General features: G+C 41.2%; 1 protein-coding gene across 13 annotated transcripts in view; it reads right to left on the reverse strand.

The window, feature by feature from the left end:
• Positions 1–691: 691 nt before the first annotated feature.
• The window catches only part of PLEKHG7 (pleckstrin homology and RhoGEF domain containing G7), a 34,063-nt gene continuing 7,764 nt past the window's right edge, over positions 692–26,990 (reverse strand). Inside the window, exons 4-18 of one of the 13 annotated variants that reach the window (XM_062015751.1) lie at positions 25,747–25,874; positions 24,381–24,421; positions 24,272–24,295; positions 22,381–22,476; positions 21,104–21,226; positions 19,651–19,746; positions 17,371–17,466; positions 16,366–16,491; positions 14,661–14,910; positions 12,616–12,731; positions 11,726–11,819; positions 9,568–9,674; positions 8,149–8,308; positions 3,871–3,968; positions 692–1,255 (exon numbers count right to left, since the gene is read on the reverse strand). In XM_062015751.1, coding sequence (XP_061871735.1) covers positions 1,145–1,255; positions 3,871–3,968; positions 8,149–8,308; positions 9,568–9,674; positions 11,726–11,819; positions 12,616–12,731; positions 14,661–14,910; positions 16,366–16,491; positions 17,371–17,466; positions 19,651–19,746; positions 21,104–21,226; positions 22,381–22,476; positions 24,272–24,295; positions 24,381–24,421; positions 25,747–25,874 — 1,666 coding nt within the window. In that variant the 3' untranslated portion in view covers positions 692–1,144. The other 12 variants (XM_062015722.1, XM_062015731.1, XM_062015749.1 and 9 more) reach the window with 12 other exon arrangements.

The following is a 26,990-nucleotide window of genomic DNA, read 5'->3' on the forward strand; positions in this document are numbered from 1 at the left end:
TGGTGAGACTGAGCACAGCTGTGTAAGCCAAGTTGTGGCTAAGTGGTTGCAACTGGGATGGTGTCCTGGAGCAGATCTACTGTCTCCATTCTGTTCTGCTCTCCTGCCTTACCATTCACCTGAGCAATGAGCCTGAGTGGCTGTTCCTTTGCCGGGAAGCTGTGACAATACCTTGCCCATTCGAGGCACAGGGAGAAGAGCAGGAATGTGTACTGCAGCAACGTTTGCTGTGTCTGGAAGATGCCAGGTAAGTAAGTATGTATGTGCAGACTCTAGACCATAGCTTTCATGTACTGGTGAAATTCAAGTGAGTAAAATGTACCACCACATCCTCATGGAGAGGAGTTGCAGGGGAGTGGGGTCAGGGGGCAATGCTTGAACTCATGGCTAAGTTGATAACAGAGTAGAGGTGAATGCTGAGGTCCCTGTGAACAACGCAAGCAGCCAGGGTGGCACTTCTGCCTTCTTCAGCATTGGCCCCATCTGTGGGAGCTTTGTCCCAGTAAAGCAGCACATTGTTGCACTATTCTTCTTTTCTATATGTTCTGTAGCATCTGTAGTTCATCTGGATGTTATATGTAATTGTGACCTTTTCCAACAAAACTTAAATAACAGCATTTGCAAAATTAATGGGCAGTCAACACAATATAGGTTTTTACTGATCTACCTCCACGAGCTCAATGTTAATGCAAAAGACATCTTGTGATACTATATTTTGTAGGTGGAGAGACTTAACTGTTGGGAGATATGGCTACACAATTTTTATTTAATTAAATTTAATAATACACTTTGAATGATCCCAGAATAACCCTTCAAGACTTCTCCAGGGACTGAGCTCTCCTCATCAACATAGAGCTTTCCCCCCCCCCCATCCTGCTTTCTAGGAAATTACAAGCTGTATTAAACCTTCCCTGGATGGCAAGAGTGGTTTCCTAACTGAAGTAAAGGAGCATCTAAGAGTGATACATTTATTGTGTGGCTCAATTTCCATCTCCTTTTTTTTCCTTACATCACATGTCCAAAACTCCTTGCTGTGTCTAGTCAAGTCAATCTGTTAGCTTTGGAACCTTAAGACATACTGGAAGAGGTAACTGTGTTATCACCACAGTGGTCTTCCACTGGTTCTGTGGTTGCAGTGCTGACATTATGAAATTTCAGAGGATTCATCTGGGAAGCAGGACTTGGTGCTTTGCTTGGTTTCATGTTGTGTGGTGTAGTTGGAGATTGCCGTTTCTATCTGCAACATCCACGTTTTCTGCAACACGAAAAGGAATTTGTAAACTAAGAGAATCTAAAAATGTTCCATTAATTCAGATACATAAACCCTTAGAGCCTTTAGTTTTATTTAGTGTTTCTTCATGCTCATGATCCTGAAGTAACTTGAATGAATTATCCCAGAACCAAGACTCTCAGTCCAGTCAGACTGAGATTCTCAGACTCTCAGTGGCTCAGGCCACTATACGCCACTGGAGCCTGTGTCTGGGGCCAGGGATTTCCAGTGAGAGTTTCCTTTTTGTTTGGAAAACAGGATTTCGGTGCTCTGTTGGCCTGAAATGGTGAAGTTTACTGCAGGCTATTTCACTTGTGGATTTTTTTGTCTGTGTGCAATATTTATTCATTTAACGCTGTTCCTGCAGTTTGGGCTCCCTGTTTCTCTGATTAAGACAGCTATCAGCATCACAAGGGCTGTCCCACTCTGAGATCTGTCATGTGCTGCCACATGAATTTCAGTTTCTAGCATCACACTGACAGCGTTCACTTCTACATCCACTGTCATCAAGGTATAAGGACAGGCAGTGATGACTGGAAAGGTGGGCTTAAAATATGTAGCTTCCTTCTTTCTGTGCTAGTCCAGACAGTCTGAGGTGTAAAAGCTGAGTTGTCTCTGAATTGTGATGATTAGACATTACAGATCAGTTTGCAGCAACAGGAGCCTAAGATTTAGCTGCTTCTCCTACCCCAGTGTTTTTATTTTGCCTAGCAATGAGCTGCCTTCCCTGCTGTGATCAGTATTGGAGACAGCGAGCTCTGATGCAGAGTAGAAAGGCAGGAGAGGGGACAATCTGTTCTACCTCTTGCTGCCCTGGGATTCATAGTTTTGTTAGTGACCCATCTGGTGGTTTGCTCTGCATGTTTGCATCCTGAATGTGTTTAAAACCATTGCTTTGACAAATAGAAAGCTGGGGAGAGAAACTAGGTTACGTACAGGTCTAAGAAGTCCCAGAGGGGATGTGAGAAGAGTCTGCACGTGCAAGCTGTGTGTGCCTGGCAGAGCACAGAGCCTGGCCTTGGCATGGGGTGGTTGCTCTGGCTCCTCTGGAGCTGGTGGTGAAGGGCCTGATGTGCAGGTGGTGGTTACACAGGGGTTTGCCAGGTGTTAGTGGACCCATGAGGAGCAGGATTGAAACTGTTGAGCTTTTCAAGGCTTAGGCAAGAGAGGGCAAGACAGTGGTATGGGCAGGATGAGCAACAGCAGTGTATTTCAAGTCTATGTTTTCAGTGCCTGCTCAGTACGTGGGTCACAGGATTTGCTACATCTACATTCAATGCATTGTGTGCACCCGCCCGTGCAGTGTGGCAGTGAGAGGCAGGTGGGCAGGGTGAGCCAGGGCCTCGCAAGGGAGCCAGGAGCCAAGGCAGACACTTCACCAAAATCAGAAGATGTAGGAGGCAGCTCACAACATAACAGCTCTCTGCTTGGGACAGGTCAACAGGAATATGACATGTATGGCTTCATTCAGTTTGCCGTCTCCTTTTTGATATAGCTTAGCTCACTCGAGGCCCTGATCTGGTGGCCCTCACCAGTATCAGTCTTATCCAGACTATCTTCCTTTCTGCCTGGCAGAATCACATCAGTTAAACTGATTGTGCTGAGGTTGGGCTTCGTAGGACCTGAAATAAAGTAGTTCATTCAGCTGGTGCTGGAAAATCTACCTTTCCTAGGGCTTAGAGCACCAAAATCAACAGTGTACCACATTCAATTGGTTGCCACCACATCTAATTGAAGAACCTTTTACTGCAGGGTTTTCTCCTCTGGTAAAATGGACTTGGGATAAATTGAGAAGATGGTGGCCACCTGGTGTGAAGGCAGCTTTGAGAGGGAAAGGTAGTACATCAGTAACTGGAGAAGGTAATGACTTCTTGTGTAGTAACCTACAGTAGATACCTATTCCAAGTACCAACCAATGCCTTGGAAATGCAAAATTCACTCCTTGCTTTTTCCTGAAAAAGTCAATCTACTGCAATTTGCTTTTAAGAATTAGTATCAGTGGTAGTCAAAGTTCTGTGCATTAGGTTTTTTAGAGTAAAATTCAACTTACAAGAGAAAAATAATACTTCTTGTGAAGTGCCTACCACACTTTCAGATGTTATGTACAGCGCCGTTACTAGAAATGTGGTGTAGTGTGAAAATTAGGGGTAGCTTTATGTAACATTGGGATTAGTCATACCATCTGTTCAATCAGAAACTGCAAGATGTGCGTTGTGCATAGATAAGCATGATACAGTTTTGTGCTCTGGGTACTACAGCATCTGAATTGGTGGGGGTGGTTGTTTTGGTGTTGTCCTCTCTGGAAGGGCTGACCGTCATCTGGGACATAAGAAACTGTAGGTATTTTTAGCAATGGGAAACAACAATGTTTTTCAACAAGAATTTGGCTTTCTATTGCCCTTGATATACAACTGATACTTGCTCAACAGCAAAAACTCTGCAACAAATATGTGAGCCCTAGCACTGGGGTGTAATTTTGTTTTGTTTTGATTTTGGTCTAGTGTCACAACTGTAACAGATTCTTTTTATCACACTATCACCTTTGTGGGCTGCGATTCTTCTTTAGAGAAAGAGAAGGAAAAGAAAAGTGTGCTACTTACCTTGGCAGTCTCTGTCTGAGCTTGTAGCAAGAAGACTGCTATGCACTGACGGTACCTATTTTCATGCTGTATTAGGAAGGCGTTTCGCAGGCTGAAGACTGTGGAAAAATATAAAGATGTGATATTAATTCCCTCATGCAGCTGCCAGTCCAATTTTGTATCACATGGTTTTTTAATCATGGTCAGACAAATATATGTAATCATCTTTTCTGATTCACAGTACATCAGTGCATCCTGATAATCAGGTTTGTTTTTTTGTTGTGCAGGAAACTTTGTTTTATCTCCGAAAGTTAATTCTGCTTGCATTTGTTTTATTTTGAATTACTCTATCATTGTGCAACTAAGGTGCTGTTGAGTCTAGCTGAGGATCATTAAGACAAATATCCATTCAAAGTGGACTAAATCGTAACTGAGGTTAAAGAAGAAACAAATATAAAAAATTAAATAGAAAGGCCCCATTTTAGTTTTACTTCGCTCAGGTCTGTCCAATGGCTGTTGCCCAGGGAAGTGCCTGCACCAGGGCAGGTGGTGGGTTTGGGTTCTCCCTTTGGCATGTGCATGAGCTGGTGTTGCTGCCAGGGATGCCCTGATCTGCTGCCGCCAGCAACATCTTGCAGGGACAAGCATGTTGCCTGCAGTACTCTGGTTTCTGCCAAACTTCTGCAGGAGAAGTTAATTGGTGGCAGCAGCATCTCTTGGGTCCTGCAGATGGCTTTGGGCATCATGTAGCAGGTTTCTCTGCAAGAGGACGGGTCGGCACCGATGGTGCGTGTCTGGAGTAAAGCGGTGGCTTAGATCCACTGTGAAACGAGCTTGGGTGAAGAGGAAATGAAGCATCTTCAGGTAGCCAAAATCCTGTTGCAGGCAATGGGGGTGCTTGGGCAGGCTGGTTGTAGCAGGAAGGGGGGCACAGCAACCTGTTACAATGCACCTGATTCACAGGATCACAGAATGGCAGGGGTTGGAAGGGACTATCTAAGTCTACACCCCCTGCAGAAGCAGATCTGCCTAGATCAGGTCACACAGGAACACGTCCAAGTGGGTTTTGAAAACCTCCAGAGCAGGAGACTCCACACCCTCCCTGGGCAGCCTGTGCCAGGGCTCCCTCACTCTCACAGTAAAAAAGTTTTTGCTTGTGTTTAAGTAGAACTTTCTGTGTTCCAGCTTCTTTTCATTGCCCCTTGTCCTGTTACTGGACACTACAGAACAAAATGCTGCCCCATCCTTTTGATATGCACCTTTTAGTAAGTATTAATGAGGTCCCTTCTCTTCTTTAAGCTGAACAGTCCCAGGTCCTGCAACCTTTCCTCATAAGAAAGATGTTCCAGTCTCCTGATCATTTTGGTGGCTTTGCTTTTTTATCAACTGGAGCTGATGTTGCTGTAAGTGAAGTGATGGTGAGAGAGGTGTGGGATTGTCTCCCTTTGAGCCATGGCCCTGAGCACAGCCCTGCTCCCGAGCCCATGCAGCCTGGAGGAGACCACAGATCTTGAGCTGCCAAAACAAGGCAGCATTTTTTTTTTTAGTCTACCACAGTTGATATCTTCTTGGTAACCTCATCTACATCATAGACTTTCCTCTGAAACTTTGTACTGTGTAGAATATATTGCTGCTGTGGGCTGCTTCTTGTCAGAGAAGTTCCAGGTGCTTTACAGTCAGACCTCAAAATGTTTCTGAAAGATAAAATGTCCTATAATTCTGCTGTTATAGAAGTGTAAAGTAGAGCACAGAGTGGTTAAATTACTGCAACAAATCGGTTGAAATTCATAGCAGCAGAGGGAGTATATTTCAGAAATCATGCCTTCTATCTGTCTGTGGTCAACAACAAACACAACTTTGCAGTCCTAAAAAGGATTTTTTTTCTGGGCAATGCTCTCAGTAATGTTCTCTGAAAGAAGTTCTGCAGCTGCAAAGATTACCAGTCTTTGATACAGCTATATATCAGTGGGTCTGGCTCCTTCAAACTTAGTGTGATGCATTATTAGCGGAGTGATAATAAGCAAATTGCAGAGATTAAATCCAGAGCAGAAAGTTAAAAGGAAAGCAATTTCCTAATCAGAAAGTAAGTTGTTGCTTACTATCTTCAGAGATAGATTCCTACTATTACACTCACATGCAAAGTTATATCTCTTGCACAAATTTCTGTCTTTCAGAGGTAGTTCTGCCCTTTAGGTATCTTCCTAGTGTTATGAGCACACCATTACACCTCTTATACCTCCGCTGATGCATGGCAGGCTTTAGGATAGAATTATCTCACATAATTATCAGCCTCCTGCCAAAAGGGTATTTCTGTGATATTGACTTTTTTTTCCCCAAATCTTTTTATTGAGTTAAATTTCTTTTCCGAGTGAGATCAACCCTCAGCAAACTAATGGATTCAAAAGTACTTTTTAGGTCAGAAATGAGGGTTTCATTGCATGATGGATCACTACAAGTCACATGCTGCCCTGTCTGAGGACATAACTAATCTTTTGCTGCTACCAGTAGTAAAAGTTGCCTTGAGACTGCAAATAACTTGGCAGCATTCCCCAAGGTCACACATTCCTGGCAATATTTAATCTTTTCTTTTTTTTCCTGCAAAGGGACATTTTCAATTGGCAGTGGAAGTTTTGCTTGTTGTTTTACAGAAAATGGTGGAAACCTGAACTGCAAGCTCCCTAAAGTATATTTTCTCACTATTTTTATTATACCTTACTGCAAAGGGCCCTGTATTAGGATGGAGCTTCCAAGGTGTTATAAGACTGCAGGTAAGTAATAGATACTGCTGTAGCTACAGCTGTAATAAAAGCTGGTAGGAATACATGGGACAGAAGTCAGGCAATGGGTTGGCCAGAGCCTGGGCTGGGTTGCAGGTCACTTTGTTCTGTTGGTTGCTGCTGGATTGCAGGGACAGAAAGAAGGATCCAGGTTAGAAACCTCTGAATGTAGGAAGTGCTGGCTTAGAAAAAAAATATCCAAAACCCTTATTCCCTTTTTTTTTTTGGCTTTTATGTGCATAATCAGAGGTTGGCTGCACTGTCCTCTCCAGCACCCAGAAGCTATTGATCTTGCATCCAGTCTGGCGTCAGGCTGGAACACGGGGCTGCCCTTCCCTCTACCCTGCAGGCAGCCCTTGCATTTGCTCCTTTTCTCCTGAGTTGGTAAGGAGACTCCTTAGGCAGGCAGGCAGACAATACCTGGAGCATGTTTAAGAAAAGGTTGTTCTTCTCTATGTTCATCCCATTCTCTCATCTTTAGTCATTTGCCTTGTATTGCCAACCTTTGTTTCCTATCTGCAGTGATGATGGATGCTAATTACCCTGGGTGAATATATTTCAGAGTTATGACGAATTTTACAGGCTCTAGGATTATTTTCCATATCTGTTGATTTCCTGCAGAATGCTCTAGCTCAGTGAGTTTTTCCTCTCAGTCTTTAAGATGTTGTATGGCTGACATGTCCTGGAACCCAGAGGTTTGACTTTCTCTTCTTTCTTTCAGGCACCCCTGCGTTCTGGGCAGTGTTAGACTGAGGTGTGTGAGAGCCTGCATGGAGGCCTGATTTTTCTTGCATGCTTCTCACCCAAGCTCTGATTTGGTGACTCCAGGGATGTTGTTTTGGCAGAGTAAGGTTGGTCACTCTCTGCAGAGGTCAGTCCTCATCTCGTCCTCACCCAAGGACACAGCAGCAGATGTGTTTGGGGCAGTTTCCCTTCACAATGTGTTTGGATGTCTGAGAGCAAGGCAGCATCAATATATGGTGGATGATATTCATCCTCTCAATAACTATTGAGGAGGTGAGTAGAAGCAGCAGCAGGAGGTAAATCTCCTTTCCAGCCTCCTCGAGATTCACTGCTGCACATGTGTGGGGACAACGTGCTGGAGCATTGCAGAGCAACGTGCTGGGGTGTTGGGCAGTGGGACAGATGAAAAAATGCTGCATAACTACTACAGAATTAAAAATGTACTTGAGAAAGCGGCCTGGGGTTTGACAGAGCTCACTGAGACAGGGCAAAGAAATGCTTGGTTTGTGAGAAAGAAATCATTGGAGTCTTGAGATGAATGGATAATATCTGACAGTCACTGGCATGTGCATAAAAGTCACTACTGGAGACAGGGAGTGTAATGCCTGTGCTAGCAGGTCATGCCTGACGGTAAGATTAGAGCTGTAGAGCTGAAGCACTGAGGTTTGCACTCCAGGCATCTGGGGGTGGGCAAACAGCATCTTATCCTTACACTGCTGCATACGCGATGCACTGAGGTAGTATTTATGAAGATGTTCAAATAGACGTAGGCACATACCTGTAATGTGGATAGGGTCAATATTTTTCAGTATCAGTCTGTCCAGCGGGATGGGCTGGTCTAGGACTGTGCAAAGCCCACCATCTCTTATGAAAGACTGCAGCTCAGGAGTGAGGGAAGGACAGACAGGGATCAAGCCAGTGTCTGAGCACCCGTATTTCTGGGAATAGAAAATGAAGTTAGTTAGCTGGTAGTATGCCATATATTCATGAAGTATAGACACTAAACAGGCCTAAATTATGTGTGTTCTTTTATCAAAGAGACAGCTTGTTTGCCTGAGGAACCTCGGAAAAACTCATCAGTACCTGGAGTTCTCCTGCAAGGTCATACCTTGTACTACAAAAAACCCCACAACATAAACACAATAGATGTCCACAGGCAGAAAACAGATTAAGGTGTTCAGAGATCTTTTTTTCCTCTTTTCCCTCCCTTTAATAGCAGGGCTTTTTCTCCTTTCCTGGGTAGTGTTTCCACATTTCTTGGCTCCAGGTGAGTTGCAGCCCCTCACAGAAGGTTCACCAACACATATACACAGGGCAACTCCCAAAGAGACTTTCTTGTGGGCACTAGGCTCCTTGAATCTCTGCTCCCTTTGTTCCACTCCCTGCTATGGGATGCTGCTGTATTCTCATCTCTCACTGTATGTCTTCTCTATGTCCTACAAAGGCTTCTTTAAAAAGACAAAAACAAAAAGTCTTTAAATCAGACACAAACTTCTTAAGATTTAGCACAGGTCCATTTAGACTTATATCACATCTTCATAAACTTAATTAGCTACGTATACTCCTATAATGAAGCTTAAGGAATTTCAGGTCATCCAGTGCCTTTTTTGGTAGCTAAATACAGATATAATCTATAGAACTCTCTGTAACATCTTTCATCGACAAAAAATTTAGGAAGAATCTTTGTTTTAAACTAGGGGAAATCAAGGCAAAGAGAGGAAACATACAACAGGCTGTGTTGGAAGTGGGGAAAAAAGCCAGCCTTTCATCCATTTTACCATTTCCCTGTTTTCTTCCTTTTTTTTTTTTTTACTTCTTTCCAACAGTTCTAATATCTCTGCGATAAAAATTTCTCAGGTCACTGGACTGAGTCATGAGAAGAGCATTAGAAAACTTCTTACAGAAAGTTTTCTGAGCTTTAGGACTCCAGCACATCAGAACACCAGGAGGAAAATACTGAGGTCTTGTAACATAAATTCTGCCTGCTATAGTATTCATACAGCATACCAAAGCCTAGAAGAAGAGCTTTTAATCAGCGTTACAGTTTACTATTAGCATCAGGAAGTATCACACATCCTTTATGCTGATTAGTTATCTTGTATTTTTATCATTTGGTCAATCTTCCAAAGTACATTCAAAATATTTACCAAGCTAAAAAACAACAACTGCAAACACTTGTATCTCTATCCATCGTTACCTTTTTATTGCGTTTAATTTTGGTAATTAACAGGAAATCATTGAATAGGAAGAGGTAGACGTCAAGGAGTCTTGTGCTTTCTGAGTAGGAAAAGAAAACAAAACAGTCTGGTGTGGTTATTTTAAGGACCTGCTGCTTCTAAGATGAGGTACATCTACAAATCAGTTTATTTTAAAAAATGCTTTTAACAGAGAAGCATGTTTTCCAACAGAACACACACTCATCCCCTAGTCTGCACTCTCAAGTGCTGTGCTTAAAAAAAATCATATGTCTCTCGATGGTTTTGGTTACTAATACTTGAATCTTCTGGCAGCTATGTTAAAAAACAACCCCTTGCCTGCCTGGAAAAGTGACCTGGATCACCTGAAGTACCCACAAATACAACAATCATCATGCTATAAACTAGCAAATCCTACCTGCTAAACAGTGAACCTTTGAAAATGGCAGAGATAAAGAAATAGGAAAGTGTCACCTTTTCCTGATGCTGGTACAGTACCCTGTTCATGAACTTTTGCAGCAATAAAATATTATTTCAGAGTGTTACAAAAGCCTTTCCAAAAATACACAAAATTGACTTTTCTTCCTGTCTCAGAGATCATGAGGGTGTGAGGAATATTAACATCTGTGAGGATGCTTCAAAAAATTTCAGGTTGATCTCCAAGATATGTTGAAAACTCAGGTTGTATTATAATAAATGACAGGGAACAATTTAACAAAAGCAGGAGTAATTTTTTTCAAGCAACTTCCTGCAGGAAACCTTAGCTTTTTACTGAATTTACAGAGTGTACTCCTTTGACTTCTTCCTTGTTTATGGCTTCTTCTATCTCTTTCCATGAATCTTTCTTTCATTTCTCTCTTTGGTTGCAACTTGATGTCCTATTTCACTTCCAGAATCATCTCCTTTCTCTGCTGAAAATGTCATCCTTTATAATCTGTCCTCTAGCTATCCTGTACCAATAGGGCATCTTTGGATATGAAAAGTAGACATGAAATGCTCAGGCACTCTTCACAGCAAGGAGAGAGTGATCAAAACTATTTCTTCCAGGCAATCCTGTGAGATCCTAAAATACTTTTTTGTGTGTATGTGTGTTTCTGGAAGGTTTGGCTTGAAAATTTCTTAATGCTGACTCATTGTTTGGCAGAGCAACACCAGTAGCTACTGAAAATTAAGATTTTAACTAGGTGTCATGATTTGACATGGAGCGATTTCTGGTAATGTGGAAGGGGCTGTAAAGATGGCTCCTGTAAGAAGTTGCTCAAAACTCTCCCCAGCTCTGAGCCAGACCCACTTCTGGGACTGAGCCAATTAGATGTCTCCATGATCACTTTTTAAGAAGAAGCCGGAGAAGAGGCTTCTTCCTGTTCCTTCTTGTCCTGTCCTTCCTTCTTTTCCAGCTGATGGTGATGCAAGGAGTTGGGAGAGAGAGGGAAGAGACCATGTGGACCTCAAGGTCAGTGAGGGAAGAGAGGAGGAAGTGTGCTGGAGCAGATGTGTGTCTGGAGACATGAGTCTGCTCTCTGCCAGGGTGATAGACCACTGCAAGCAGTATTGTAGGAGTCAATGTGCTCACCTGGGACAATGTGTTACCTGTGGAATTAATGGCATGTTGTATGGGTGGTCCATTCGTAAAAGGGAAGCCACTTGGCAGGACAACACCTTTGTGTTCCAAGGTATCCATCTGAACAGCAGTCTTATCAGCGATGAGGTGTGACATAAAAATAGGAAGAACCTCTGGACTTTTCAGTAATTTTCAATGAAACACAGGGTGGATATGGTGCCACAGAAGTGTGGTGTGTTGACATCAGTCCCTGGGCACATGGAGCACTTTGTGTAGGATCATCTCAAACTCCTGTTTTCCTACTATCATATTCAAGTATGTGGTAATGAAATGCTCCCTTTTAGTGGCAGGTGTTGGCCCATGAAGCTGATTTCTTCAGCACCTGGCAGACTGAACATCCAGATATGACAAACAGTCATGCAGATCACTCATCCTTTTGGCTGTTTGGCTGTTTCTCAGTCTCTCTGACAAGGTGTACATTTGCTTTTTCACTCCCACACCCACGCAAATACAGTTACAGACGTTCTTTCTGGATCTGCCATAACAAAATACGATTCTGCTATGCTAACTCCTGATGCCAGGATTTTTACAGACATTACCTGCCAGCATTAGCCTCCCTTCATGAAGGAGAAGTCTGTTTGTTGAAGACAAAATGTTCTCACTGCTGTTTTCTCTTAAGCTTTGCTTCAAACACTTGATCCAAAAAAAAAGAGAGAGAACGAATGGGCAATCTTGGTCATCTGATGATGAACTGGGAGGCAACCAGCAATCAAACAAACTGAGCACGTGCATGCACTTATCTGAAGCTAAGTGTATCATACAGCTAATAACTGAGTAAGGCTCTGTTTCCTCAGCAGTGCTATTGCTTAAATGTGTTTATGCTTTGGAAACGTTAAGCTGGGTTGTTCTGTTCTGGAGTAAGTTTTATGCTCTTTGCAGCCTTGCGTGTGAACAGATATAATCATTGAGGTGAGATCCACTTGAGAATGTTACTGTAATGCTGCTTACAGTCTTTCTATATGAGTGAGGGGGTGATTGCAGCAGAAAGGTACATGTGTGCCCAGGTCTGCTATGTAATTTTTTTGAAATGCTATTTAAATGTAAACAGAAATGTTTTTGTCTCAACTTGAGAAGTGAAAGGGGCAAAAAATTTCTATTTCAAATCCTTATAAAAAGGTAGTAATATTTACACTTTTCCCACTTCATTCTGCCCTCTAAAAGCAAACACTGCAGCATCCTCCTAGGTCATACAATTATACTGTCTTGGATGCTGGCTGAGAGCAAACCATGCTGCCACCCCAGGCACTGTGCACAGTCTGTGTGTTCAGCTACAATCTTTGCAATGCTGAGGCCACAGTTGCTCCTGTTAGAGCAAAGCCATCCCCAGTAACTATCATATAGACAACTAGATAACTTTAGATCATGCTATAAAGGTAGATAGGGAACAAAACTTTCTTTAGGGAAAAATGCTATTTAAAAAACTGCTTACCTCTGGGACAAAGAATCTCTTGTCACGATCCCAGATGTGAGGCCAAATTATGACCTCTTGCAGCTGCCTAAACTTTTGAAAGTTGTCCAGCCACTTGACTTTGCCTTCCAGATCCCCTGAAATACGTGAAACATCAGTTACTGCCAAGGCTGCCAAAACCAGTCCTGTTTCTACGAGATGCTGACTACAGATTTTCTCCAGTGGAAGCCAAAGCACCTCACATGTGAAGCCCCAGATGAAATCTTTGCCTAAACTCTGCTTAGGTTGGCAGAGCCAGAATTTCAAACCATGTATTCAAACATGCTTAAATTCACTTCTAAATGAAAAACCTGTGTTTACTAATCTGACTGAGGAACAGGGGAAATCACATAAAACTCAAATAAATGGTAACCTTAAAAAGTGATTTTGTTTCTATTTTAAAGCCTCCCTTTCTAAACAGTCTGTGTTTGTGTGAGAAGAAAATTCATTATATGAAGCCTAATCAAAAGACTGTTAAAATTAAGGAACATTTATTTCAGGGGAAATGGTGCCAGAAGTGACTGAGATGTGAGTGCCTCAGAATGTCAAAAATAGGGACTAGGTCTTTGCTGATTCAGGGCCATTATAAAGCAACTTCAAATTCCAAAGCTTTAAATTCCTGCAGCTTGAATTCCAAGTTTTTGTGCTGAGTGATATTGCAAATAACGGTTTCAGACACAAACATACACACACACACCAGAAGGAGAACGCTGGGACTGCGACTGTTCCTTACATCACTGACTGACTGATCAAAAAATGAAGCCAGGTCTTTGTCAGGTGTCTGAGAATGAAGAGGAGTCACCCCTCTATCTTTGGTTTCCTTGCCCTAGAGGTATCTAAACTCTGGACCTATTTATTTGCCAGTAATATTCCTGAGATATCCCCTGGTCTCTCAGGACCCTATCTAAAACTGTTGTCCTCCCAACTGAAGTCTCCAGGTGAGCAACAAAACCATCTTATTTTCCTACAGGACCCATCCTATGCCAAAAAATGTGCTCTTTATGTAGCCGTTAGGCTGGACTCTTCATAAGACTTGGCAAGAAGAAAAAGCCCCTGAGACTCTGTTGTTAGGAGTATTTACCCACGAAAGAAGAAGGACCCCTAGATTTATCTGTCTCTAGAAGGCATTAACTATTATCTCTGCCTCATCCCAAGGAGATGTTTGAACTTTCACCCTTCGGGACAGGGTAAAAATAGTAGCAGGGAGAGGGCCACCATGCTGGGTGGCTGAAGGCCCTGGTGTGTGGCTGGTGAGCATGAGATGCTGCCTGGCACCCCTCCCTGCCAAGACTGGCTATAAGTAAGTGTTCTGCTGATGGCATTCTCCTGTCTTTTATTTCAGTAGTGGCTGCATGAGGACTTTGGGTAATACACCTCTCTACTGCTGTACTGTATGTCCATACAACACTTAGAGATGCGTTTATAGCTTCCTGAAGCTTCCTGAACAAGACCAAATTACTAAATTATTTATTTAAAACAAAATACAGAAGGCGGGGGGAGGATATAAAAGTTCCTGGACCAACCCTTTCTTTTTCCACAGTAGCTATAGAAAATCTGTAGTTGAAATATCTTTTCATCTATTTTACATGGTAGGACCCTGTTGTTTAGTGAAAGGTCACTGACATAATATTCTGCTTGTAGTGCAATTTTATCCTATTAAGGATTAGCCCCAAGAAATCCACCCTAGACATAAATCCAACTCAAAGGCTTCTTTGTTTGAGATCTTTCTTGATTTGTTCCAATTTGTGGTCTGCTCTTAATTGTTTGCATGTCACTGCAGATGATTCTGAGCAAATACAAATGACTCACTGATTTAGGAGACTTGTGACCTTGCTCAGAGAGTCTTTGACCGGACAAGGCTGGCACCAATCATTTCCTACAGAGTGAGGAAGGGCTCAGGATTATAGAAAGGCATCCTCACTGCATCTCTGCAGGGAGACCAAATCCATTCATACTCAAAGGGCATGCACAAAGAGTCCACATAACTTGCTAATGGTTAATTGCATGCTTTAATATCAGCTACTTACGTATGGACTTTTCTACTTTCTCTTTAAGTGACCAGATAAAGCCTTTCTCTGTTTCGTCAGTGCTCCTCTTCCAGATGTTGTTGAGGAGGAGAGGATAGCGTGTCAGTCGATGCAAAGGAGCAACCAGCAGCTCTGGCAGATGCAGCCTCTTACACTGTTCATTTTGTTCACACCACTGCTGAAGACAAGGGAAACCTGCCTTAGGCTTCAGCTTGCTCTCTGACAGCGAGGTTGCAAACTCATCAGCTGACTATAACGAGACAGGGACTTAATTAAGGATGAACTTCTCACACAATGAGATCGAGGGCAGTGTAAAGGCTCTCTACAGAGGGAATTGCATCACTCCTCCAGACTGACTTTCTGCCCTGCTGCTTCCAGTTCACATGCTGTGGCCATACTAGCAGATCACACAGTACTCTATTTATTAGCTGGTTTAATTTCATCAGCAAAAACTCAGTTACATTTGAGGGACACCTTATACTTTAGGGTCACCTGCTGCTTCCCATCTTAGGAATATTTTCTTAGGCATGAGTGTATGAAATCCTTGTCAGGGACCAAGGAATGTGAAACTTCCAGACTCTAAAAGCTGTGGAGCTTGGCTCCAACAAAGAGGTATCCTTCCAGTTTTGGACTGCCTGTGAGAAAAGCCCACTTCTTCAGGTTTCCCACTCTAAGCCTGTAATGTTGAAGTATTTACAGAATGCACTGTTCTACTAACAGTCAGAAAGAACAGAGCCATACCGCTGCAAGCAACCAGAGTGGCTGGTCCAGGCAGATGCAGTGTCAGCAAAACCAGAACCTACTCTAGTGCTGTAAGTTTGCAAAGACATCACCAAGAGCTCTTTCCAGCCTTAGAGAGAGTTAAATACTCATTTACTGGTAGTGTTTCGATACCAAGTTCTACATTTGCTTTATCTGTGGCTAAGCAAAGCCTGTCAGACGAGCCAAAACACTGCCATTGCAGGGGAGTTGCTTGCTCTTCTACTCAGGGTGTTGCTGCTTCCCTGCAAGAAGGTGGGTCAGTGAATACCCATGAGCAAGGGGAGCAAGCCTGGCTTGCTTTCCAGGGCTCAGCCAAAACCCACACTGCTCTCTCAACATGGCCCTCCCAAGACACAGGAAAGCACTGATATGCTCATGGATTTCTGTTCTCCTTGGATCATATACCCCTGTCCTTAAGCAGAAGCAAGACATCATATGCTTCTCCAGTTCTGAGGTTTGTGTATGTCACTGCTGATGGGACACAGCATAGAGGCTGGGAATGTGAACCTTGTTGTCTGCTAAAGCATGTGGTACCGTATTCCCACCCAACATCTAAACCAAGCTGAAATGCAGGTCATGTATCAAGGTAAAACACTGGAGAGAGATTTTATGGTCTGGCTTGATTTTTTTTTTCTGTAACCATTTCACTTTGTTAAGGTGGAGGCCACCAAATCAAGGGATTATGTGTGAAACATCTGAATGATAGAGACTGGTAGCATGTAAGCCAGTTGTTCCCTATTGACTTTCCTCTCTTTGTTCTAAATTACAAGTATGGACTTCCACAGATGAAGGGGAGCATATACTCAGAAAGGTGACTTCATGTCTCTGAAGTTCAAAAACATTTGTGCAAAATATAATCTACTCAGTTTTGCTTCTAATGAACTTTCCCAGCCTGCTGTTAAAATCCTATCACAAGACAGGAAGGATGAAGATGACACTTTACCTTCAGGTAGGTGCCAAAATCTTCTCTCTGCCTCAGGTTTTCAAAGTAGAAGACAGCAGAGGTATAATTAAGGCAATAAATCTGGTGTGTCTGGCAGAGGTCACCCTGGAAAAACTGCAGAAAAGACTTGGAAATTTATCAAGAAAGAAAAATATCACATCAAAGGGAGAAACAATAGTTGTTAAAGTGCTAATGTAGTAAAAACCCCCCCAAATAGTGCTCAAGCAATGCATAGAAGCACAGTTCTAAGAGCTCTGCAGAGTTATGAGGCATTCTACTCTTAGTAGAAATAAACAATGTGAAATTCATGTAGAGGCTGAACTATCTGTGCATCAGCTTTACGTGGCCTCACGTAGCGTGTCACTTTATATCTGAGTGTGTTAGAAATGTTGAATGATGTCTGTAATAAAATTCTGTTTTATCTAGGATATTTTCTATCTCACACAAACATTATCAATAAGAACACCTGAAGCCAGTGGTAATGGGGGTGAGAAGACAAGCTCTAGCCTTCCTTCCCCTTTTAAAAACCCTTACCCTGAGGTAAGTGTTTTCCCAGAAGTTTTCTAATGGCCTGTACTGCTAGGGAAAGTTCAGGTCCATGAATTGATTTTCTGTCTGTATTAATATTTCCAACTTTTCAGTCATTGGGAAGTTGTGCAGGAACCCAGGAGACTGCAGTTTGGATAGCTGCCTTGTTCACCATGCAGGCTGCCCGAAAGGGTTACAGGACAACGCTTGGCAGTGGCAGGATAGATATGTCTATGCCTCTCTTGCTAAGCAGATACAGACCAAAGTGCAAGTGGTATTTCAGACCTCCCGAATTTTTAGTTAAGCACTGTGGGTCTTCTTCCATGACTGTAATTTGCTAGGGCAGGATGGAACACATCTGTCTCACAAGTGCACTGGTATCTTTGAACTCGATTGTGCTAAAGCACCTGCATGCTCTGATAAATGGTCTGCTGCAAGGATCTGCTGATATTAAGCAAGGATAATTCTAATTGTTACCTTTCTGAGTAAGGAGCTGAAATCCATAGGAGAGTCCAACTTGCTGACGTGCTCCTTCATAGTTTCAAAAAATGTTCTCAGAAAACTGAGACTTATCTGAGAAAAAAAAGAGATAAATTAGCATTAGTGATCTTCTGAAGTTAAGTAGAAAGCAAATTTATTTCTCACTCCTCATCTAATGGAGTGCCTATACTTATCTCCCTTGACATTGCCAGAATTACCTTCAGAATTACACCCAGAATGCTTCAGTTAATCTGAAGTTAAAACTAATCTATAAAAATACCCACTTGTGTCATAATAATTGCATATGACAAAAGCTTTAAAACAAGATTAGCTCTTCCATTTAAACTTATTTTAGGGTAGCAGCTGTATTTAACATGAATTGATATTAACAATTACCATGGATGAATGGTATCTATTGGCAAACACTGTGTAAGACAGAGCTGTGGCAATTAGGGAAGTCTTCATGTAATTTGAAGAAGATACCACCTTTCGTAGTTTAAGTTTGTTTCATGCTATTGGAGATGAGAGAAATGTCTATAAAATGATGTAAAATGTCACATTATTTCCCATAAGTGAACTTTTAATGTTTGCACTGAGTTCAAGAGTGCCTGCACCATGCTGTCAGTCAGATGTGGACACTTGCTTCCTGATCATGCCATTTGCACACAAATTTATGGCCAGGCTTATCTCTAGGATGAACTTTAGGTCAGAAGAGACCATCATCCTCTGTGATACTGCTGTGAATGATTGTTGCAGCTGCACATACTACTTTGTTTGGTGTATTTATGGGTTGCTTATAGGATGATGCTTATTCTTTCATTTTGACAAAGATGCATTTTACACTTTTCACAGAATACATTTTTTTTATGGTTTCAGCCTGCTGTCAAGAAGAAATACATGTTGTAAAATGCACAGAAAAAAAGGCACAAAAGATATTGAGAGCAGCAACTATTTTCTACATTTGATCACTATTTTATATACAAGTATGCATAATACATGATCATTTATCATCCTCATTAATAAGGACAAAATGAAGAAAAGAAAATAGAAATGCACTGAAGATAACTCTTCTAAGACATGACCAGGCTCCAACCAAGCTCAAAGATTTTGCATTTGCTGAATATCATACAGCCATATCCCCTACTCTCTTCTTTGAACAAGAACAAAGGAATTGTTAACCATACATCAGCTGAAATCTAGTAGCTCAGTGCCTGTATGGTCTTAGCCGACAAGTGCAAGGTGAAATACAACAGCTAAAAATCTCATCCCTAGTGCTTCCAAATCTACTCAGCAGTTACTCACACTAACTCACATCAGCTCAGCTCAGTTCAGTCACTGAGCAGAGGTGACTTGCTCATGTGTTTCAGCTTTGGCTAATTGTCCCTGCTTTGAACAGCTATCCTGCTTTTCTTGTTTCATCTGAAAAAGTTAACTGTTAAGGCAGAGAAATTATGATACGAGAAAGATCTGGAAGTCAGTAACTGGTTTAGGGCATGCTGTGTTATTGTGAGCAGTCATTCAACTTATGCAGCTGAAGAGATCCTTCCAAAATTCATTTTGCTGTTAAGGGCAAGGTGTCCTGTAAAAGAGTTCTCAAGCGAAGGAAAACTTCTGTTTTTCTTCTAAAGTTATGAGAAAGCTATTTTGGATTTATAGATTCCTTTAACTTTCAGGTGTTCAAAATGGTCTCCCAGCAACTGGTTGCAAGCAGAAAAGAACTGGACCTAAACCTCCTGGTCTTCCTTCTCCTGGAAGCTGGAGGGTACGTAGCACACAGAGAGAGAGGATTCAATCTATGTGGGAGATATCCTTTTGCCCACACTGAGGGAAACAGCAGCTGGAGAGGAGTGGTTATCATTTTGTTTTAACTTGCTTTACTGGAGTGGCATAATGGATAGAAAAGTCTCTGTGCCCATCTCATTGTGAAAGGAAACTTGCAGTTATTTTACTATTTTGCTGTAAGGGTTGTCTAGCTGGAGCTTACCTTTACCAATCCTTTTAAAAATATGCTGCTTATGAGAATTAGCCTCAAATTCATGCTCTTCTCTGTGTTCAAATACCTGCTTATCTTTTGCTGGAGGCCTATAAGAGTGGCTCGCTCTGGGGAAATTTGACCTCCATGGATACACTAAATAGAAATGAAGGAAAAACTACTTATTTGAACTAAAATCCAAATGTGAGCATTGAAGCTGAATAGAAGCTTTATGGATGGTTTCTCATCTCCTTTATTAGGATGGTTGACTTATGATCTCAGGAATACTTTTATTTTTTACTCACCTTGTTTAGCTCTTCCAAGTTTGCAAAAAGCCTCCACAAATCCACATCCAGGAGAAATTCATTACTCTGGAGGTATTTTAGAGTATTCACAAATATCTTTAAAAAAAAACCCAAACAAAAATCCACGTTATTTACTATTTGTGCCAGTTAATTTTTTATTTTGTTTTTCCTGAAAAGAACATATTTGCACTCTAATTCTCATGAAATGGCCATTTCATCTGGGGAAAAGCAGAAGACAGAATTCTGAGAACCTTTTCCTGACCCACCTGAAGGCTAAATATTGAGTTTTGTGCAAGAAGGAGGATATGAGTGATGTCTCTGGAGTGTCTCTGTGGCTGCCATGCAGGCAGGTATGTCCTGCTGTGCTCTCTGTCAGAAGATGGGCAATTGAGCCCCCTGCAGATCCCCATGAAGGAATTTAAAATGTCAGACTCATAGTTACAGATTTCTATGACCTTTTGAAATACTTTCCTTCCTACCTCCTTCATCTGTTGCTATATAAGTTGTTTAGAACTACTATGGGGAAAAACCCCTATTGTTGGAATAGTGTAAGTAGAGGACCCATAAAGGTTTTTCATCTGTTTGGATTGTTTTATTAACCTTTATTATGTGAAAACTACACATGTGTTTATTAGCTGTTTATGACTTTGTTATTTAAGCTCTGATGGTGATCTTGGAGCTGTGCTGAACTTGGTCTAAATCTGAAAAAACTTAAAAAACGTAGAGTACTGAGTAGACATTTTTTGTGTATATGTGAAAAGCATTAATGAAAAAGACCCAACACCCAGGTGCTAAGACCGAAGGGTTGGTAAGAGTGTTTGCTTAGTTTTGTGTAATTCTTCAGTTGCCACAAACAGTTGACCTGAGAGCTTGAAGGGGATTTATGATGGTCTTAAAAGTTCCTCGTGGAGATTCACTAAAATCAATGGAAAATTCTGTAAATTCACTATGATGGAGGTAACTTAGGGTTTTTGCTAGAGGAGTTGTTTTTTAGTTTACTTGCTTTCTTGTAATGTTAGAACTACAGTCTGCTGAATTCTGAGATTTTCATGCTCCAGTGAGGATAATCTAGCCACAGCTCTATATGAAGTTGAATAAAGAGTATAGCAGACTAGTGGTAGAGAAATATCCAGTATAGTCAACTAGAGAGTGACTTCAGTTCAGCAATAGTGAGAGAAGTAATGGAATATCAGCTGAAGTTGCTGGAAGATTCTGCAATCAAATGGTGTTTGCAAAGCGTTAGAAAGTGATGCCCAAAAGAAGAGATGCCATCAAGAAGATAAAAACCAAAGGGAACTGTGGAAAAAGGATGAGCAGGCAAGATGGGAGGAGAATCAAGCGCTTAAGTCATTCTCCCATAGACATTCAGTGACAGGTTACAGATGAGTTTGTCTGCCATACTGACAACAAGGCAAATAATGAAATATTTTTGAGAAATTAAATCTGAAGTTACCATCTTGAGAACCAGCAAATGATCCAAAAAGTAAGTGCATTCACTTGTGAAAAGTTCCCACACTGCTGCTTCTTTTTGCACTTCCAACCGGCTGTCAACATCTTTCTGCTCAGTCTGTTGTGCCTTTAGAAATTCATGCCAAGATTTACTCTATTGATCAAAGAAGAAACAAAACCACTAACTGTTACATCAACTGCTTCCAACCTTATCAAAATAATCTAAGATCTATCTGCCCATGTAAAGAGACAGACTTCTGGTGTTAGTGATTCTTCTTCTGAAAGCTTGAAGATTCTGTCAAAAATATTAAAAGCCCTGAGATTTCCCTCCAAAATATTTATAATCTAAACACACTGATTTGGAAAGAAGCACAGTATGGTAGTCTATGTTTGTAGGATGCTGTATCAAAAAATAGTAGGCAGTTTGCAAATGCTAAGGAGTTTAATCTGTTATACTGCTGCTGGGAAGCAGGAATTGCTGGTAGCTTCCTGTTTTCCAGATGGTAAAATCAAGGTACTGAAGGACTAAGTCTTCATAGGTACTTGGATATTATTTTGTTTAGTCCTAAGGTGGCCAATATCACCTTACTGACATGTTCCAAAGTCAGACATCCTCATATAAGTTAGACAGTGACAAGAGTGCTCGACAAACAAGTTGATGGGGAGCTGCGTATAACAGCCTGCTGTGAGAAGGAGAAGAATTGCTTTGGAGGGGGAATGGTGTTAGATGTGGGTTATCTGAGTACCATCTCTTGTAGCTCAAGCTTGTTTTTTCTATGGCTAAAGGGCCCTGGAGGCCAGAGACTTTATTTTTCTGACTGACAGGTTTTGATGGGATTTCTGCAGCTGAACCTTGGTATTGGCACTGACCTGTATGTGACTGTCACTAAACCCATACCTAAAGCAGCAGTGGGGGTTGACCATGCTCTGCTTGGCATCTCTGTGATACTGCAATTTATGTCCCCAGATCTGCAGGCTTAGCTGAGAGAATTGTGTTGATGCCTTTTTCTGAAGGTGGTACCTCTCTGATCCAGAGTAGTCTGGAAGCCTGGTAAAATCTAGGTGCTTGTGAGGGCCATTGCTAATCTTCTACACCACTTACAGTTTCTCCCTTGCCCCCCATTTCAAACAACAAAAATGTACCTTATGCTTGTGTATTAGTTTTGTGGAAAGGTCTCATATCCAGATTAACGTAGTGAAAAATGATAACTTGAAAAGACCATGCAATGTTTATCCCCATCTCTAAGTATCCTTGGTACAGTATACTACTAATTTTGATACCTTAAAGCAGAAAAATTCATAAGTGCTGAAGTCCATGATCTTAACAGTTGAAAGACAGTTTTCCAGATCAGATGCTTGCTTCTGTTTATCTTTACCCTGTTGAATAACACAAAAATGACCCCAATTTATACAGTATTTTAAAGACCACTAAGAATTTCACTCAACTCAGTGCTCAACTTGCTCTGATCTGCAAATAGCTTGCCCTTAATTAAGTGTTCTCTTTGTATTTCCCATCTTTCCTGCACAGAGATGAGGTAGTGATGACAGGTTTATTTGTAGCTACGAGTGGTGTACATAGGTGGTTTAAGTGTGGGTATGTAAAATGGTATTTCTGTAATGCAGAAGTCTTTGTAAGGGCAAATCATTGGTATGATTCAGAAGACAGAACAAATAAAGTATTTTGCTTCCTGTCAGAAGTGGAGGACAACAAACTCATAGTTGAAATCATCCTCCTGCCATAGATATACAAAGTTTGCATATTTGTTTGGGTTATTTTGGTGTGTGTTTGGTTTTTTTTTGTTTTTGGGGGTTTTTTTGTTCTTGTTCATTTGTGGGTTTTTTTGTTTGGTTTTGTTTTTAAAATTTGATTTGAGCTACGAATTGAAAAAACTCCTTTGGTCATCTGCAGAGTCCTGTCTACAAAATGAGCTTTTAGAAAGCTCAAGGAACAAGAGGAGCTTGGGGGAGGGATGATGAAATAAAAACAATTGCTTTTCCTATGGCTTTGTTTTGGAAGCCCACAGTGCCATGTGAAAATTTTAACTGGCATTTATGTATTCTAATATAGTGCTGTTAGCACAGACTTACAAGGTGTTTGCCTAAGTTATATCTGTTCTCTGGAACAGTATATGCTCATGGGTTTCTGTTGTCTGAACTTTAGGCACTGAACTAGAAAAAAATTCAAAATACATGTTTGATTATAATACTTGAAACTCAGAGTTTAAGCTCAACTCTTGATTTTGAAAGATAGCTTGAAATGGAGCAGAAACAATAATGCAATTATATATACACACACACACACAAACCAATGCAACCAGCAAATGAATCTTCATAGATTAGCTTTAATGGCATTTAATAGTCTCAGAAATCACTTTTGTCTAAATCTGATATAGATTTTATTGTAAATTTCAAATAATCTGCTTAGTTTAAAAATTCTCAGTTTTAGGCTATTCCCCTTCAAATGCTATCAAATGAAGTGGAAACCCTTGCACATGCCAATCTAAGCACTTGCAGTGGTTTCACTTGCACAAATTCTTCTTTTATAGTCAAGATTTAGAAGATAAATAGTAAAAGAAATATTACAAAGTGACTTTTCACAATTGTTTAGTGGTGCAAAGTAATCAAGACACTTGTCAGGGGGTTTTTGAGTGTTGAACAACATTCAGAAGGAAATTTGGGTATTATAGTAAGTAAAAAATTCTTATAACTGGAAAAGACAAGGAAATGTGTTAGACCAGGAAAGTAACTGAAGTGTGTTGATGTGAGTGCTTTTACTGGCAAGTATGAGAACGCTCATGAGGATACAAAAGGCCTAAGAAAGCATCTAAGATGCTTTCTAGGTAAAGCCTAAATCCCTTCCATGCGAGTGTGAGTTAGGCAGATACTCCAAAGCTCAAAGGTACTGAGGTCTGGTTTGGCATGCAGAAAATACAGAATGTGCTGTACTAAAAGTGATGATGTAACTAATTGATCCTCTGTGTGCTCTCTCACACTGGGAAGCTGCATTGGCCATGCTGCTACCCATGAGCACCTTGAATGAGAACTGCTGTGTTGCCTGGCCTGTTCTGCCTTCCTCGTGCTAAGGACACCTCTCCTCCCACCACCCTACCTTCATTGCAGATTAATGTCCAAGCAGTCCCAGGGTGGGCTGAGACCTCTGATTTCAGCTCACCTGCTGGCTGTCTTTCTCCAAGGACTGTAAAGAAACTTTTTGTTACCTGGGTTAGTTGAGGGAGAACACAAGGTCAGTGTAAGGAAAAAAACCATGGTGAAATACTCACAACTCCTCTTTTGGCAAATGGCCACCTTGGCTTTTTGGACTCTGATGGGTAAAACAAATGTGTTATCAGTAAAGAAATCAATAGCTAAAAATAAAACTGTTATTTATAGATGTTTTTTGGTTTAAGAAAAGATTTTTTGGTTTTTTTTAATGAACCCTGATATACTGTACTCTACTTGGCTCAGATTTGATTCTTGTGTTTATGCAGTTTATGCACCAGACTTAAAACTCATTAAACCTGTTGGATTCCTCCCAGCAAGAAATATGTCTGTCTCTGATGAAGTCTTGGATGATGCTAAGCACTCCCACTTGCTGCAGATGATCAATATGTGATTGCCAATTCTTTACACGAGAACACACATCATGCTCGAAGCCAATTCTTGAAGATATTGCTGTTTTGAAGCAAGAATTAGGCTTTGTCTGCTGATTAGTGATATCTTGGAGCTATGCAGATATATAAAACACCAGTGAATAAACAATCCTACAGACACTAAGCCTCAGATCTGTCATGGGGCTAGCACACGGTGCAGGCTGCAAACCATGGTCCTTAGTGAGGCATAGGGAAAGCTGGGGATCTAAATGTAGGAATGCACTGGTGAGAGATGTGTTTGTGTTTGTTCAGCATGAAATTTGAAAGAGTTTTCTATGCGTGGCGCTTGCCTTTGGGCCTATGAGTGACTAGGAATCACAGTTGAAGCTGTCTCCTTTTGAAGGCCTTGGTCATTCTTTCTGTGAATGTCTGACTTGTTTGCTTTCATGAAATTTCTGGTGGTGAAACTGCAGATTTGACTCTACTTATTTTTTGAGAAAATTTTGATCTCTGTCCCATATCTTCTGGTCTCTGGTAATCATACTGCACACTACACTGTTTTCTACAGTAGATATTTGTGGAAATTACTTGCAAGTCTACATCTCAGTGTTGGAAGATATTGTGAGCAACCTCTAGCCATGGGCTGGGTCTGCTATCCTTGTGATTACATTACTACTGTTAAAGGTGGTGTGGAACACTCTCTTTCCTCTGCTTGAAGCTGTGCAGGTAGGAATTTGTAGCTCAACTGCTTGCAGATGAAGTTCTTGGCCTGGCCTCTGGTGGCTCCTAGTCTGTGGAGGAGGCAGGTGAGCTATGTCTTGCTTCCCTCATCTACCTCTAACATTTTGTATTCAGCAATACAACATAGGGGAAAATGTAAATAGAAGGAGAATTCTAAAATTGCAGTCACTTTGCAGTCACTTTGGTGTGGGGTAACAATCTCCCATGGAGTCTGTGCTACCTAACATGTTGTCATTGCACCAATCCTTCCTTCCCGTCCTACATGCACATGTTTTATTTGTAGCTTTTGACCAGCAAACCACACACTGTGTCTGACCTGCGCTTAGCAGGAGGGCAGCATGGGGCAGGTAGTCCACGGCACTGTCTGACACCAGGAGGTCTCCAGGGAACACCTCAAGTCCAGTCAGACTCACCACCACGGAGCTACGCCTGCGCTCTGCTGATCTGTGAGATGCAACAACAACAATACATGTTACTTCTCTTGCGACTGCAGAAGCAGCTGGTACAAGAGGAAAAGAGCTAGGAAACCAAATCACAGCAGCTGTGGCATCATGTGTTAAATGAGCAATGAATAGAAAATTTCAGTGGTCAATAGCAAATACCTAATTATTTTTCTAACTCCATATTGTTGCTGAGATCAAGGTACTTATGGCCATGGCTTGCCGTCTTCCTAGCTGATACATGTGTTGTCGTGACTTTTAACCTTCATATAGCTAAAGTGATTTCAGGAAAAGACAGAATGCTAGTGCAATGGTGACTTCATTTATTTATTTATTTTTAAAAGTGCAAACTTTTGGCTAGTTTGCATATTTTCTTTCTAAATATTTCTAGCATTTTTTCCTGTTAATTAAAACATTTTTTGTATTTTGAATATAATATGTTTTAGTGGCCCTGTAGATTGAAATTAAATGCTTCTTTCCAACTATTATTGTTTCTAATGGAGGTCATTGTCCAGGATGTAGATCCATCAAGTGAAGCGACACAGCCATTCTGTGTCCAGCAGCATGTTTGTGCCAGAGGCTGCCTGCATTCAAATACAGAAACTATTGGTGCATGTAAAAAACCTTTTTAGACTTTGCTAATAACACCTCAATACCTAATTAATTATGTTAGTATACTGTTTCAAAGTGACTGACATCTACAGCTGCTGTTGTGCAGTCTTCAGTTGACTGATGCATGAAGACTGTGTTAGAGTTCAAAGGGTAGTAATGAAGAACCTAAAGGAGGAGGCATGAAGTGTGTACACGTATATTAAATTTATATTATTCAGTCACTGTTTGTTGTTTATGGTTCTTCTGGTCAGTTAGGTATAATTTTATTGCCTTTTTTGCCTGGGTATACCTGTGAGTATCTAGCCATTTAGCGACATCTGACATGAAATCTCTCAGGTATTTTTTTCCCCTTAAGTGCGTAAATAGTCATGAAGATTATGCTTTTTGTTATGATCTGTCAGTGACATTGCTTGCAAATCTCTTAGCTAAACAGTTTGAATTGTATAGATGAGAGAAAAGACTGCTCGTAACAACAGAAAGGGCTGTAGGCTATCAGGAGGGCCAGATC

This window comes from Colius striatus, chromosome 1 (genome assembly GCF_028858725.1).
Source record: "Colius striatus isolate bColStr4 chromosome 1, bColStr4.1.hap1, whole genome shotgun sequence".
In the NCBI taxonomy this organism is placed as follows: Eukaryota; Metazoa; Chordata; class Aves; order Coliiformes; family Coliidae; genus Colius; species Colius striatus.